This window comes from Ranitomeya variabilis, chromosome 2 (assembly GCF_051348905.1).
Source record: "Ranitomeya variabilis isolate aRanVar5 chromosome 2, aRanVar5.hap1, whole genome shotgun sequence".
In the NCBI taxonomy this organism is placed as follows: Eukaryota; Metazoa; Chordata; class Amphibia; order Anura; family Dendrobatidae; genus Ranitomeya; species Ranitomeya variabilis.
Window position 1 is genome coordinate 927,412,543 of NC_135233.1, and position 14,383 is coordinate 927,426,925.

At 43.1% G+C, this 14,383-nt stretch overlaps 1 protein-coding gene across 2 annotated transcripts in view; it reads left to right on the forward strand.

Annotated features, from left to right (window-relative positions):
- Positions 1-14,383, forward strand: part of PPM1L (protein phosphatase, Mg2+/Mn2+ dependent 1L) — a 265,595-nt gene that overhangs the window by 204,678 nt on the left and 46,534 nt on the right. For both annotated transcript variants that reach the window (XM_077290641.1, XM_077290642.1), the window contains exon 2: positions 5,887-6,061. In XM_077290641.1, coding sequence (XP_077146756.1) covers positions 5,887-6,061 — 175 coding nt within the window. The remainder of the gene's footprint in view (positions 1-5,886; positions 6,062-14,383) is intronic.

Genomic DNA, 14,383 nt, shown 5'->3' on the forward strand with positions numbered 1-14,383 from the left:
AATGAAGACATTAATGTTGGATACATTAACATAAGGAAAATAAAGAAAACAGAGGCTGAGAAAATGGCATGAATAATGAAAGCCAAGATGAAAAAGGAGTGTAGAAGAAAAATGTAAAGAAAGAGGAAAGTATAGAAAGGAAGATTCAAGAATACTAAAGTGAGGATACAGTAAACAGTCAGCCAGGTATACTTACACGCTTCCGCCTTGCCACCCGACCGTGACCCCGCTGCTCCTGCTTACCCTCTGCCGCAGTGGAAGAAGTGCTCTAAAAAAAAGGGGAAAAAAATTGTCACATGTGTAGATGTGACAGTGAATACTTACCGAGGAGTTGAGTACTCACTTCACTGACATGTTCGGCTTGAGAAGGCCCATGATGTTGCTCCTCATCAGAAGAAGATGACATTCTGATGCATGCAGAAAGAAATAATTGGCTGAAATTAGGACATGTAGAGACAGAAAATAGAAAATAAAGGCATCGGCTAGGATATACTCACATTGTTCAGAGTCTTGTTTCCTGCAAGGTGTTTTTGTCTGTCTGCTCTGCTTCTCTGTCTGCTGAGTAGTGACCTGCAAATGTCCACTCCCTCCCTTTATCACCTTGTATGTGGGGGGTGGCTAATTAGTGTCTAGACATGTTTTTCTCTGGTGCAACGCATGCGTTCACAAGCGCAAGCAAACGCATGTGCTTGCGGCCGCATGCGTTCACATAGACAGCAATGCATTTTTTTGCCGCATTCCATCCGCTAACAATCGCATACGTTTCTAGGCGGCAAATTGACGCCTCTAAAATTACTACGTGTATCGTTTACCGCGCCAAACTGCAGACGATGAAAAGACGCATGCGTCGTCAAACGCGGCAAAACGCAATCGAACGCAGACACATGCGTCCCTAATGTTAAAGATAGGAATACACAACGCATGCGGATAATTACGGAAGAAACGCTGCGGACACAACCACAAATGTGAAACCGGCCTAAAAGAGACAATCCAGGCAAAGCTATATTATAACATTTGATAAGATGACTACTTGTATGTGCTGTGAGGGTAAAACGCTTATTCAATAGTATAAGCAGTAATAACTAATATTATTAGAAAGGAGTCAAATAACAATTCAATGATGTTACAAAACCATATGACCATACAAATAATGCGACTAATGTGTGCTAACATATTGTATCATGAAGACTAATTAAAAATATAAGACAGGTGCTGCTGTACCATGATAAAGTGCTAGTGCTACGGTAGGCAAAAAGCCATGGAGAAAGGAAGTTATGATACCATAAATACCTAAAGAGATGGTCAAGGTATAATCCACTTATATTATTAGATTATGTTCAATGTTGGAGTGCAGTGAAAGTAGCGTACATCCAGAGTAAAAAAAAAAAATGTAATTTGGGGGATGTGGGAGTTTTTTCAGCTTGGTTGTTAAGTCTGAAGAGTCCCATGTATGCGATTCTAGTTTAATTACATGTTGCTGAAGAAATAAGTCAATATAGTGGGAAATCCGTACACATCGGACTGTCCTTCCTGCCAATGGGTCAGATCTTGTTTCATAAATGGTTCATACATGATCCTTTATCATCTGGACTGGGACAAATGATGAAGCGCAAACATTGTTAATAATTTAATTATGAATAAATGGGGCTTAGCATCTACTTTTTCCTACTCAGAAACTCAGAAATATTGAGTTTTTGGATCTGGCCGTCACCAAAGATGTGAATGGTGGGATCTGTACATCCACCCACTTCAAAAACTTTGACGTGAACATCTTTCTTGGACTTTTCCAGTGGGCAGTTGCCTAAATGGATCAAGACTGTGCCCTACAGACAGTACTGGCGTGTACGTAAAAACTGCTAATTATGATGATTTTAAGAGTAAATCACAAGTCTTACAAATGAGATTTAAAGGTGAAGGTTACCTTGTGGATATCCTAAGGAATGCCTATAAACCAACCAGGAAATAACACGCGGATTGCTTGCTCAGTAAAAAAAGGTGACCCTGCAGTTAGCAATAGATTCAGACATAGTTTTGTCACTACTTTCAATAATTCTCATGAAAAAATTAGGAGGAGCGCCAAGACCATACCGCAACCCTCCTTCTTGGCTTCACTATTCAGGTCTTTGCCAAGGCAGTCGGAAAGGGTGGTCGGTGCAGCAGCTATGGGTGGATTTGGCCAAGTCCATTTCCAACGCTGTACCTGTTTCGCACAACTACCTCAGGTGAGCAACATCGGTATCCTGAGGCATTCTCCTCATGATCGACTCACACATGGAGCGCTTTTTGTGTTTTTCTTTGAGGACGGTAAAGGCCTTTAGATCTTCAAACATATTAATAAACTTTAGCTTTTGGGTCATTCTCTTTATAGTTTAATTTAAACTTAGCTAATTTCTATGCTAATCATTCTGTGTACATACAATACTAATAAAATACATCCGGGAAGGGATAAGGATAGGAATTATCTGCCCTATTTTTTCATTTCTGACATATTTATACAGGCTTTATGTTTGCTTGCTCAGGAGATTTCTTGTATGTACTCGAAGAAATGAATACAAATACATTGTTCTGTCTCTCCAGAGCTAATTTAAATACAGTCCAAAACTCGAATCTTAGCAAGGAAATTGCTGTAGATGGTAGACGTATAAAGTATTAAGTAAGCAATTAGATTGTCACCTCTAGTAGGACGTCCTGGGACGAGACGTAGACAATTGATTTTCTCTTCCTCTACCTGCACCATCTTTGCCAAAGGCGCCAAAAGTCCTTTACACTATGAATGGCTAAATAGCTCACTACATCATCAGAGTACGACTGACATCCTCTTAAGAGGTTACACATAGCATTTCCTTACCATTATTGCACAGACTATAGGGGAACCTAAGGCCATAAAGGGATTTTACAGATCTGAGGAGATAATGTAGCCAGTGATTGACTGGTCATTAAGTTTTTCAAGAGGAGTCACTGATGGATCCCATGTGGACAGACATAGTATGTCTTATTCAACGACAGCATAAGACGCGACGGGTTATTGTAAAGCTAGACTGGATTATTCTAGAAATAAAAAAACAGCTACAAATCTAATTTCTAAGTTTTCTTTCATGCTATTGTTTAATTTGAAACCCAGTTATGAAATGTTACTCAATATGTTCTCTGTTTTTGCATTGATTACTTTTTTCATCAGCGATAACCTGCTATCATGGCAGTAAAAAAGCTGCATTCAAAATGCAGGTTTTGCTGTATTATTTGCGGCGGTTTTGGATTTATTGGCTGTATTTTACTTGTTCGGATCACAGGTGTGATTTGTCAACAGTACTAGGTTAATAAAGTTAGTTTCATTCACCAAAAACGCTTCTAAACCTGTATTCTTTTTTTTTTTATTCCAGTGTTTTTGTACTTGTTCATTGCTTTCTATGAGTGGAAAAAACGCAGCAAAAATGCTGAAACAATTGATGTGTGGCAGATTTCAAAAAACGGGAAAAATAAACCCGAGTGTGCATGATATTTCTGTAATGTCATCGCCATTGTTTGTACTGTAAAACTCAGCTTCTTATATGAATAAACAAAAAAAGCTATATAAAAATGCTGCATGTGAATTTAGCCTTGATGTTGTCTTCATTAAACTAAGTATCTCCAAAATCTTTCTTAACAACTCTCATGATACATTCCTATGTGGCATTTCGGCTGTAGTTGCACATATATCTGCAGATTTCTTGCAGAAATGGTGCAGTTAAAGGGAACCTGTCACCAGGTTTACCCCATATGAGATACGCCCACCACCTTTCAGCGCTCATATACAACATACTAATATGATGTATATATGCCTCCGATCCGGCCTGCAACATAAGAAAAACACCTTTCACTATACTCACCTGGGGGACGGTCGGGTCCGAGGGGCGGTCAGGTCCGAGGGGCGTCCTGGTGCGGTGCCTCCCTTCTGTCCTCCATCTGTGCTTCGTGTGGATGACGTGTGCTGCGTCATCCACACCGTGTTCCCCAGCATCGCACTCCTGCGTTAGCATACTTCTCTGCCTTGACTAGGGCAGAGCAACGTACTGCAGTTGTACTGCGTACTGCAGTTACGCATGCGCCGGGGCTCTTTGACCTTTCCTGGTGCATGCGCACTGCAGTACTTTGCTCTGCCCCAGTCAAGGCAGAGAAGTACGCTAACGCAGGAGTGCGATGCCGGGGAACACTGTGCAGATAACGTTGTACTGTTTATCCACATGAAACACAGAAGGAGGACAGCATCGAAAGAAGATGGGAGGTACCGGACCAGGACCAGCGACACCCCTCAGACCCGACCATCTCCCAGGTGAGTATAATAAAAGGTGTTTTCCTTTTGTTCCAGGCTGGACTGGGGGTATATATACATCATATTAGTATGCTGTATATGAGCTCTGAAAGGTGGTGGCCGTATCTCATATGGGGCAAACCTGCTGAAAGGTTACCTTTATAGTCTCACTTTTTACCCTTTGTCTTGCCATATGATCTAATACACACTGATATATGCTGCTGATTTCAAGTTTTCTTACGCTTGTCAATTTTTGATACGGATATTTTTGCAGCGTGTTTATGAGATTTCTTAAAATCTCATCTACAACGCTACTACTGTTTTCGCTAGGTAGGAAATACACTCAACCTTATAGAAAATAAATTAGAGTAAAAGTTTTGGTCTGTGATTTTTAGTACAAAAAATAAATGATTTGACCATTAATGCATTAATGCATGTGCCATAGTCCATGGGCCTACAGATAATCAAGAATGCCTCTGGCCAATGAGGAGGGCTCTGAGGGCTCTCTAGGTCTCCGAGAGATCAGTCGCCATGGGGAGCTAAGGGAGGGAAGCAGAAATCAGAACTTTGAAAGCTTATACAGTATGTCTGACAGGATGCAGTGATCCTTTCTATCTCAGAATACAGAAAAAAATTCCAATTCATTCTTGGAAATGAGGATATCCTACAGTATTGATGAAAAAATATAGATATATCTCCCTATAGTATTGCACCACCTGTTTTCCAACTGCATCGTCATCCAAAGCTCTTCTTGCATGTTTCCATTTTCTCCATCACTTTATTTTTGGTGTTTTGATTAAAATAGGGAGAAAATAACTCCAAGGCTAGGTTCACAACCATGCAGTGCTCTCTGCTAATCACTATGTTGGGGTTTCTTTTAGAATCCCAGAAAAAAAGTGTATTCCAAGGGAAGCCTCAACATAACCCCGGAGCCTTCCAATTAAATGAAGCCGACAGTCACTTCGGACCCTCACCGACCTTCATGCTGACAGTATTCGTCTTTTTCAGACATGTTTTTGTGCATGTCTAAAAAAGTCGAATACTTCAAGACTGATGCCAGACAGTTCCCAAAGTACTTCATTGAAGTCCATGACTCTGTTGGGTTCCCGTCAGAATTCTGTTTTTCTAAATTCCTAAAGAAATAGCAGCGGAGAGCACTGTATGAGTGTCGACATAGCCTAAAATGGTTAAAATAGCATAGAGATGCCTGGCTAGTAATATGTGACTATATCTCGTATGAAAATAAAAATGCATTATGTTTAATGGGCTGTGCTCTGTGACAAAATGGCAGAGACTGTATAATAATGGAATAGGGGAAGATATTAAAAACAATGAATTCTGGATCACAAGGTCCTTTGTATGCAGCGCTGCTCATCCTGGATGGACGCAGCATGCTTAATACATTTTGCAATGAGCATCATAGTAAAGTAAATGATTCCTTGGTTGCTTGATGAAAACTTTGTGATTTACCCAGAATGATGAGATTTCGGAGTTCTTCTTGCTAGAGGCTTTTTTTGAAAATGTTTTGAAAAACACATTGTGAGAAGCTAAAAATTCTAGGATTAGACAAATGATTGCTTTGTTTATTTGTTGTGCAGTCAGCAGCGGAATATGTGAAAACTCATCTGCCCGAGGTGCTAAAGCAACATCTACAGGACTTCGAAAGAGATAAAGAGAACAGCGTACTTTCCTACCAGACCATTTTGGAGCAGCAGATTTTGGCAATAGATCGTGAACTTCTGGAGAAGCTTTCAGGGTCTTATGATGAAGCAGGTATGTGCTATTTTTATATATAATAATCTTATTTCATGGCCTTGATATTGCCCATAATTCAGGAACCATCAGAATAGCAGAGGTCACACAGATATGGGTATGCAGAATCACCGTAATCATTCCCAATTCTGCCAATTACGTTCCGACTACAGTGATAGTTATATTAGGGTTGAACAATTAATATAATGTTCAATTCTCTAGTTGCCTACTCCTGGCCTAATGGATATTGATCATGTGCACTAAAGAAATACACCAGACACAGTCAGCTGTAACTCTCCTTGATCAATGTGTGGCTCAGCTCCAAGAAGGGATTTTATTAGTGAAAACACAATGTTATATATCTCCTGTAAGGGGGCTCGGTTAGCTCTAAAATGGGAGTGATCGGATGTATTTCATTGGTTAGTGGGTTGGGCATGAGCAAGTCCATGGACGGATCCATGAGGTCATCAGGGTGGGTTGGTCCGTGAGGTCATCAGGGTGGGGTCGCTGTGGGTGGATCCATGAGGTCATCAGGGTGGGCGTCATCTTGGATACCAGAGCACACGGCATGCTGATACAGGAAATGGCGGCCATCTTTAGTGTCTTCATTGTTCATCTTGGATACCAGAGCACACGGCTCTGCTACAGGAGATGGAGGCCATCTTCAGTGTCTCACTTTGTCTGAGGAAAGTTTATGTAAGGTTAAACAATACATGTTATAGGTTGCTTCTCTCAATTACCTTATGTGTTGAGGTTAATTAAGTATTTGATCTTATGGCTCTCCTCAACAGTCCCCCCTAAATACTTAATTAACCTTTTCTTTTATCTTGATCCCACCGTGGTTCCCTAACCCATCGATGTTAAGTGTTATGATGACATCAGAAGCTTCATGACAATATGGATGCTACTGACACCAGATAATGTGTGACTAATTATGGGTATAGTGCGGAGGTATATCGGAGCGCGTTACCCATGTCCTCGGGACTTCCCTACCTGCTGGATGTATTACTCTCCAATCTCCCATCTCCATGGTTCCATAAAATACACATGTGACTAACCCTGATGTACACATCCTAGATCTGACCGTCTTGCCCGGGAGGGGGAATTGGAGTTTTCACCAGTTTGAGACAAGTTTTCCCTTGTGGAAAACCTCCCTTTGTAGCTGGACTTTGACAAGCAGGTCAGATCCTACTCTGTCCCTAACTGTCTAACAAGTTTATAATGTGAGAGATGGATCCAGGAGGCGCTCAGCAACCCTGACCGAAGTAGGAGTAGTCAGGAGCACTTGGTAGGGACCCTTAAATCTCGACTCCAGGGATGTCTTTCTGATGAACTTCTTTACAAGCACGTAGTCACCAGGTTGGAAAGCATGGGTACCTTCACTGGAATCTGGACCTGGAATGGATGATAAAACTCGTACATGTGTTACTGACAGTTCTTTAGTAACAACAATTACATAATTTACAAGAGTATCACTTCCCAAGGCTAGCTGTTGTGGAAAATATTGACCCAATCTTGGAGGCCCCCCAAAAAGAATCTCGAATGGTGTGAGTTTAGTGGAACCCCTTGGAGTGTTTCTGACTGAGTATAAGGCAACGTGCAAAATGTCTGTCCAAGTCTGACCTCCTGACTGGCTTTCAGTAATTTATTTTTGAAGGTGCCATTCAGTGTTTCTACTTTCCCACTGCTCTGGGGTTGATACGGAGTATGTAAACCCAAATCCGCTCCCACCAATGTCCATAGTTCCTTAGACAGTGCTGCAATGAATGCGGGTACTTGGTCACTCTCAATTACCTCTGGGACCCCATATCTGCAGACTACTTCAGTCATCAGTCCCTTAACAGTCACTCTGGCAGTCATGTTGGTTACTGGATAGGCTTCGGGCCATCCTGAGAACATGTCAGTCACTACCAGTACATACTCGTACTTCCCTACTTTTGGCATTCGAATGTGGTCAATCTGAAAGGGATAAAGTGGTTTAGCCAAATGTTTCTGAGTAACTTTCTGAGACGGTGCTGGATTGCATGCTGCACACACAAGGCAGGACTTGAAATAATTTTGGGTGACAGTAGATATCCCAGGTGCCATATAAATCTTCCAAATCAGGTCATTCATCCGATTCTTGCCTCTGTGGGTGATACCGTGTTCCCATTCTGTCACTGAGGGGTACAGATTACGGGGTAGACCTTTGTGTTCACCCTCCAGACTCCATCTTCATCCTTTTTTAGCTCCTCCTTCTTGCCATGACTTCTTTTCATCATCTGATGTCTTGTCTTGATGTAGATGGATAATCCTCATAAGAGAGGCTTTAGTCCCTTCTTCAGTGTCTTGTGACACGTTCACCGCTGCTTTCTCTTTCCTAAATGGATCCACAGCATAGGTTTTTGCTGTTTTGTCAGCAAAGAAGTTCCCCCTTGCTTGTGGAGAATCCAATCTCCCGTGAGCTTTGATCTTGATCACTGCAACCTCCAAAGGTAGATCTAGAGCGGCCACAAGTTCTTGTATGATAGCAGCATGTTTTACAGGAGTTCCACTGGACGTTAGGTATCCTCTGGCTGCCCAGATACTGCCGAAGTCATGAGCCACTCCAAAAGCGTATCTTGAATCCGTGTAGATGTTGACCATCTTCTCCGTCGCTTCCTGACAAGCCAACGTCAAAGCTTTAAGTTCCGCTTCTTGTACAGACGTGCGGTGGTAGGGATCCGGCTGAGATGACCTGGTCATGTGTAACCATGGCATATCCAGTATGGAACCTTCCCGTTTCATCTGCAAATCTGGAACCATCAGTGACGAACGTCAGGTCAGCATGTGGGAATGGGTCTTCAGACACTTTTTTCTGGGAGGCTACCTCTTCCTGCATTTGTTCAAGACAGTCATGATCCTCTGAGTGTGTAGAGGCATCTTCTCCGAGAGCATCAGTATCATCATCCAGATCCCCCCTGGAAAGAGGAAGCAGCGTGGACAGTTTGAAGATGCTGCAGCGGACAAGAGTGACATTATCCAGAACCAAGAGCGAACATTGGAGTCTCATATGACGCTGCACCAACAGATGTTTAGGTTCCAAGAATAGCAATTATGTCATGTGGAGCCATTAAGAGAATCGGATGTCCTCAGATGATATCAGGATTTGTGATTCCAAGAGCTGGTGCAGACTGTATGGCCTGTTTAAGAGCGTAGAAAGCTTCCACGGATTTTGTTCATAGTGGAAACGCTGACGTCTTGAGGTCATCGTACAATGGCTGCATCAGCTTTGAGGCATCTGGAAACCTTTTGCGACAATAATAATTGATAGGTCAGCCAACTCATCCGAGGCCCTTGTCTTAGGTTCTTGGCAGAACTCAACACCAGAGTCCCATGTCTCGTCATGCTCCTGTAGAAAGGCATCGGCTGTTTTTCTGGATCTAGAACTTGGTTCAACAGAGTAGCAGCTTGCTGGGGTGTAAACTTGACATAGATGGTGGGCTCCTCAGACATGAGCATTGGCACTGTTGGCGGTGGCACCTGAGGCGGGAGTAGAGATGGCACCGGGAGTGCAGATGTAGTCCCTTGTGTGTGAGGAGCCGGAGGAGGTAACAGTCCTGGAATGAGGGGCTCTATTTGGGCAGCTCCAGTATCATGGTGTGGGCTCCAGGTGACGCAGGCAGTCTTAAAAGCTTTAACAGTCCTGTCCTCATTAATGCGAGTTATTGCTGCATGAAGTTGTTGAGCACTAACGTCTGGATGAATAGGGTCATAAGTAGGGGTCACAGTGTGTATGATCATTCTACACAGGAGATTGCCAGCTTTAGTCACCGCTAAGTCCCCAACAGCTATCTGACCACGTGACTCAACAATGATTCGACTGTCAGCTTAAATAGTCGCCCCTCCTGCTTCCACTATAGCTCTAGCTACACCTCCATTGTGCTCTGACCGAGAATTGGCAGCATTTACAATAGCGTCTGCCTCCACTGTTGTTATATCACCCTTTCCCACCACTAACAAGGGTCCCTCAGGAAGTTCCTTTTCAAAAATAGGTTGCCAACATTCCCTCCCCTTTGTGCTTCCTGTGCTATTGGTATCCCCCTCCCACATTGAGCCCCCCCTTGATACAGTCGCCACCGTCCCATACAGGTGTGCGCTTGGCTGCGAGACAGCCTGTGAGGTACTGGGTATAGGGTTAGGTAGACTGCATGAGAGTGCTGTTGTGGAAGCATTGGGAGGAGAGGCCGCTGCTTGGAGCATCTCATGTGGGTGTGCGGCTAAATTGGCAGTGGAAGTGACAGTAGAAAGGGTAGGTGCCGGGGACGATCCAGGTGGGAGTATTGCTGGATTCCCGACAGGAGTGATAGGGGAAAGGGTTGGTGCCCCACTGGAAACCACTGAGACGAGAAACATGGGTAAAGCCTGTTCACTTCCCGAAGGAATATAGTATTGGCCATCAGTGGTCATTACTGGGTAACAAGGATTTGGTGATGTGGTGTGTAGCCTTAATCTGAGATGTTCACCACCAGGAGCAGCACATTCGCCATCCACAACATGGCTGCCGTCAGAATTACATTTGCCATCCACAACATGGCCGCCGTTAGCATTAACACCTTTGCCATCAACAAAATGGCCGCCGTCAGAATTATATTTACCACCAACAAAATGGCCGCCGTCAGAATTATATTTACCACCAACAAAATGGCCGCCATCAGAATTATATTTACCACCAACAAAATGGCCGCCGTCAGAATTATATTTACCACCAACAAAATGGCCGCCGTCAGAATTATATTTACCACCAACAAAATGGCCGCCGTTACATTTAGCACATGGCTCTGGGCCACCATTTTGGCTGCTATTACATTTAACACATTCGCCATCAACAAAATGGCCATCATTACATTTAGCACATGGCTCTGGGCCACCATTTTGGCTGCTATTACATTTAACACATTCGCCATCAACAAAATGGCCGCCATTACATTTAGCACATGGCTCTGGGCCACCATTATACGGTGGTGGCCGCTCACAGGATATATTTTTGTAATACACATAAGTCAAAACTTTACCTCTTTTTTTTTTTTTCCTCCTCTACCCAATTTTCTCTATACAGACTTTCAGAGACTCTTTCTCCTGCCCTAGCAATAGACAACAATCCATTATCTTCTAGGATACCTTTTCTTTCTTTCCTTTTTTTTTTTTTTTTTTCTAAGACAATCTTCCACTCCAGGGGCTGTAACCATCCCCCCTTCTGGCATTCCACACAATTTCCACTAATGTGCATGAGTCTAACTTGCCATCTGAATTTGGCTTAGTGCCCATACGGCAGAACTGCATTAATTTCTCCATCTTTCTATAGATATACAGTATATCTATCTATCAAGATAACAAACACCAAACAAACAATAAGACGGGGGAGATGACTCAAACCTGAGATTCTAAAGGGAACTGAGTCTGCAGTACTCAGTTCCTATTGCTTCTTGTCACGTGGTCCCTGTCTGACTTCCGTGCTCCGTACTTTACAAACCAATTATTCCCTACTTTGTCAAATTGCTCCCTAACTTACCGGTCCCCGTGCAGAGTCAACTCACTCGATGTCACAGGGCAAAAAAAAAGAAAAACTATAAATTTAATTGGCTCGAACTGAGCCAATCACGCTCCAAGTTTCAATGAGCCGCTACACAATTTATTATGCCCGAACTGAGCCAATTCGCTCCAAGCTTTACCGGGCCCCCCTAGGCCGAGTCAATTCACTCCAGGTCCTAGTCTCTCTTGTACAGAACTGAAAATCTTATCACAGGCGACAACCGTATACCACAGACAAAAATTATTTATTTATTTATTTTTTTTCTACTTGCTTGCTTTCCTTCTTTAAAAACAAACTTGTTTTTCCCGTCCTACCACATGCTTTTCCTTCTGTAAACACTTGCTTCTTCTTTCCTAGAAACCTGCTATTCCTGTTCCAAACACAATGCTTTTCCTAACTACCAGTCATCTCCTTCTGTAAAAACCTGTTTTTCCTGTTTTATCACTTGCCTCTCCCTCTGTAGAAAAAAAAACCTTGCTTCTCTTAACTACTAGTCATCTCCACTCTTCACAACATGTAACAGGCAGCAGGCAACTACAATATGTGACGGTTCTTGCAATTAAATGACCAGTAGCGGAGAGACCCTTCTGCCGTCTTACAGATACCAAGAAAACCGGACACGGTCAGGCAATCTGCACAGGATACCCCGAAGGACACAGGTAAAGACTACAGATTATAAAAATCAGCAGACTTACCGTGTTCTGTTAAGGAGGTGATCAGTCTCCAGGTTCGGGGTACTCAATGCATCCAGCCGTTCCACTCGCCGGTCCTCAGGGTTCAGGGCTCTCCTCTGCTGGCCCCACGTTGGGCGGCCAAATATTAGGGTTGAACAATTAATATAATGTTCAATTCTCTAGTTGCCTACTCCTGGCCTAATGGATATTGATCATGTGCACTAAAGAAATACACCAGACACAGTCAGCTGTAACTCTCCTTGATCAATGTGTGGCTCAGCTCCAAGAAGGGATTTTATTAGTGAAAACACAATGTTATATATCTCCTGTAAGGGGGCTCGGTTAGCTCTAAAATGGGAGTGATCGGATGTATTTCATTGGTTAGTGGGTTGGGCATGAGCAAGTCCATGGACGGATCCATGAGGTCATCAGGGTGGGTTGGTCCGTGAGGTCATCAGGGTGGGCGTCGCTGTGGGTGGATCCATGAGGTCAGGGTGGGCGTCATCTTGGATACCAGAGCACACGGCATGCTGATACAGGAAATGGCGGCCATCTTTAGTGTCTTCATTGTTCATCTTGGATACCAGAGCACACGGCTCTGCTACAGGAGATGGAGGCCATCTTCAGTGTCTCACTTTGTCTGAGGAAAACTTATGTAAGGTTAAACAATACATGTTATAGGTTGCTTCTCTCAATTACCTTATGTGTTGAGGTTAACTAAGTATTTGATCTTATGGCTCTCCTCAACAGTTATCCAATCATTTGTGCCATTACCGTATTATTTAACCTGTTAATTAATTTTTTCCCCGAACACTGACTTTAATTTCTATGGTAGCATGTGCTTTTGACAGCTGCATATAACAATTAGCAGGAGGGGCTAATATTTTACATGTACTTTACTGCTAAAGGTTCATGAGAAAGTTAATAATAAAATTACTTGTTTTACATAAACGCCATATGAATGTAAGATGAATAGAGAAAAAGTGGATATGCATCATTTCCCCAATACCACATATCACATTGTCTTGTAATAAACATCTGAAGATACTTCCAGTGAAAAAATAAAAGCTCCACAGATCCTTATTTGACCTTTTCCCTTAAAGATTACGCACTTGTTCTGCAGACCTTTTCTTTACTGGAAGCACTGGCTGCCATAGTTGCAGTAGATTTTCATCCTGGTCAACGCTTCTACAAGCCTACTATCTCACATATTCCTATTGTTCTTTTTCCCCAGCAGCCTATTAGTACACTCCTGTGATCCCAACCTGCACACCAGCAAAGATAGTGTGATTGAGTCATTGACGAGGCTGATTTAATCACAGGACTTCATTGACGATCATATTCCTTCTACAGACACGTAGACAGTTTGTAATTTCCTATTTGGGTGTAATCAAGTTATTTTAACTATATTACTTTCTCATTCCATTTGCTCCATGGCTGACCTGACGACAGCAGGGAGAAAGTAAAGGGCTTCAAGTTAATGAAGCTAATAAAAAATATACCGTAGTCATTATTTACATTTTACCTTATATTTTATTTTAGAAACTTGAATTCACAGAATCCTAAGGCTATGTGCACACTCTGCGGCGTGCTCTGCGGGTTCTCCCGCAGCGGAATTGATAAATCTGCAGGGCAAAACCGCTGCGGTTATCCTTGCAGATTTATCGCGGTTTGTTTTGCGATTTCCGCTGCAGGATTACTCCTATACTATTGATGCTGCATATGCAGCAATATGCAGCATCAATAGTAATGGTAAAAATAATAAAAATTGGTTATACTCACCCTCTGACGTCCCGATCTCCTCGGCGCTGCACGCGGCGCTCCGGTTCCAAAGATGCTGTGCCGAGAAGGACCTTCGTGACGTCACGGTCATGTGACCGCGGCGTCATCACGGTCATGTGACTGCGACGTCACCGCAGGTCCTGCTCGCACAGCAACCAGACCGGATGGCCGCGTGCAGCGCTGAGAGGTGAGTATAGCATCATTTTTTATTTTAATTCTTTTTTTTTTTACACTATTTATGCTTCCCAGGGCCTGGAGGAGAGTCTCCTCTCCTCCACCCCGGGTAGCAACCGCACATGATCCGCTTACTTCCCGCAAAGTGGGCACAGCCCCATG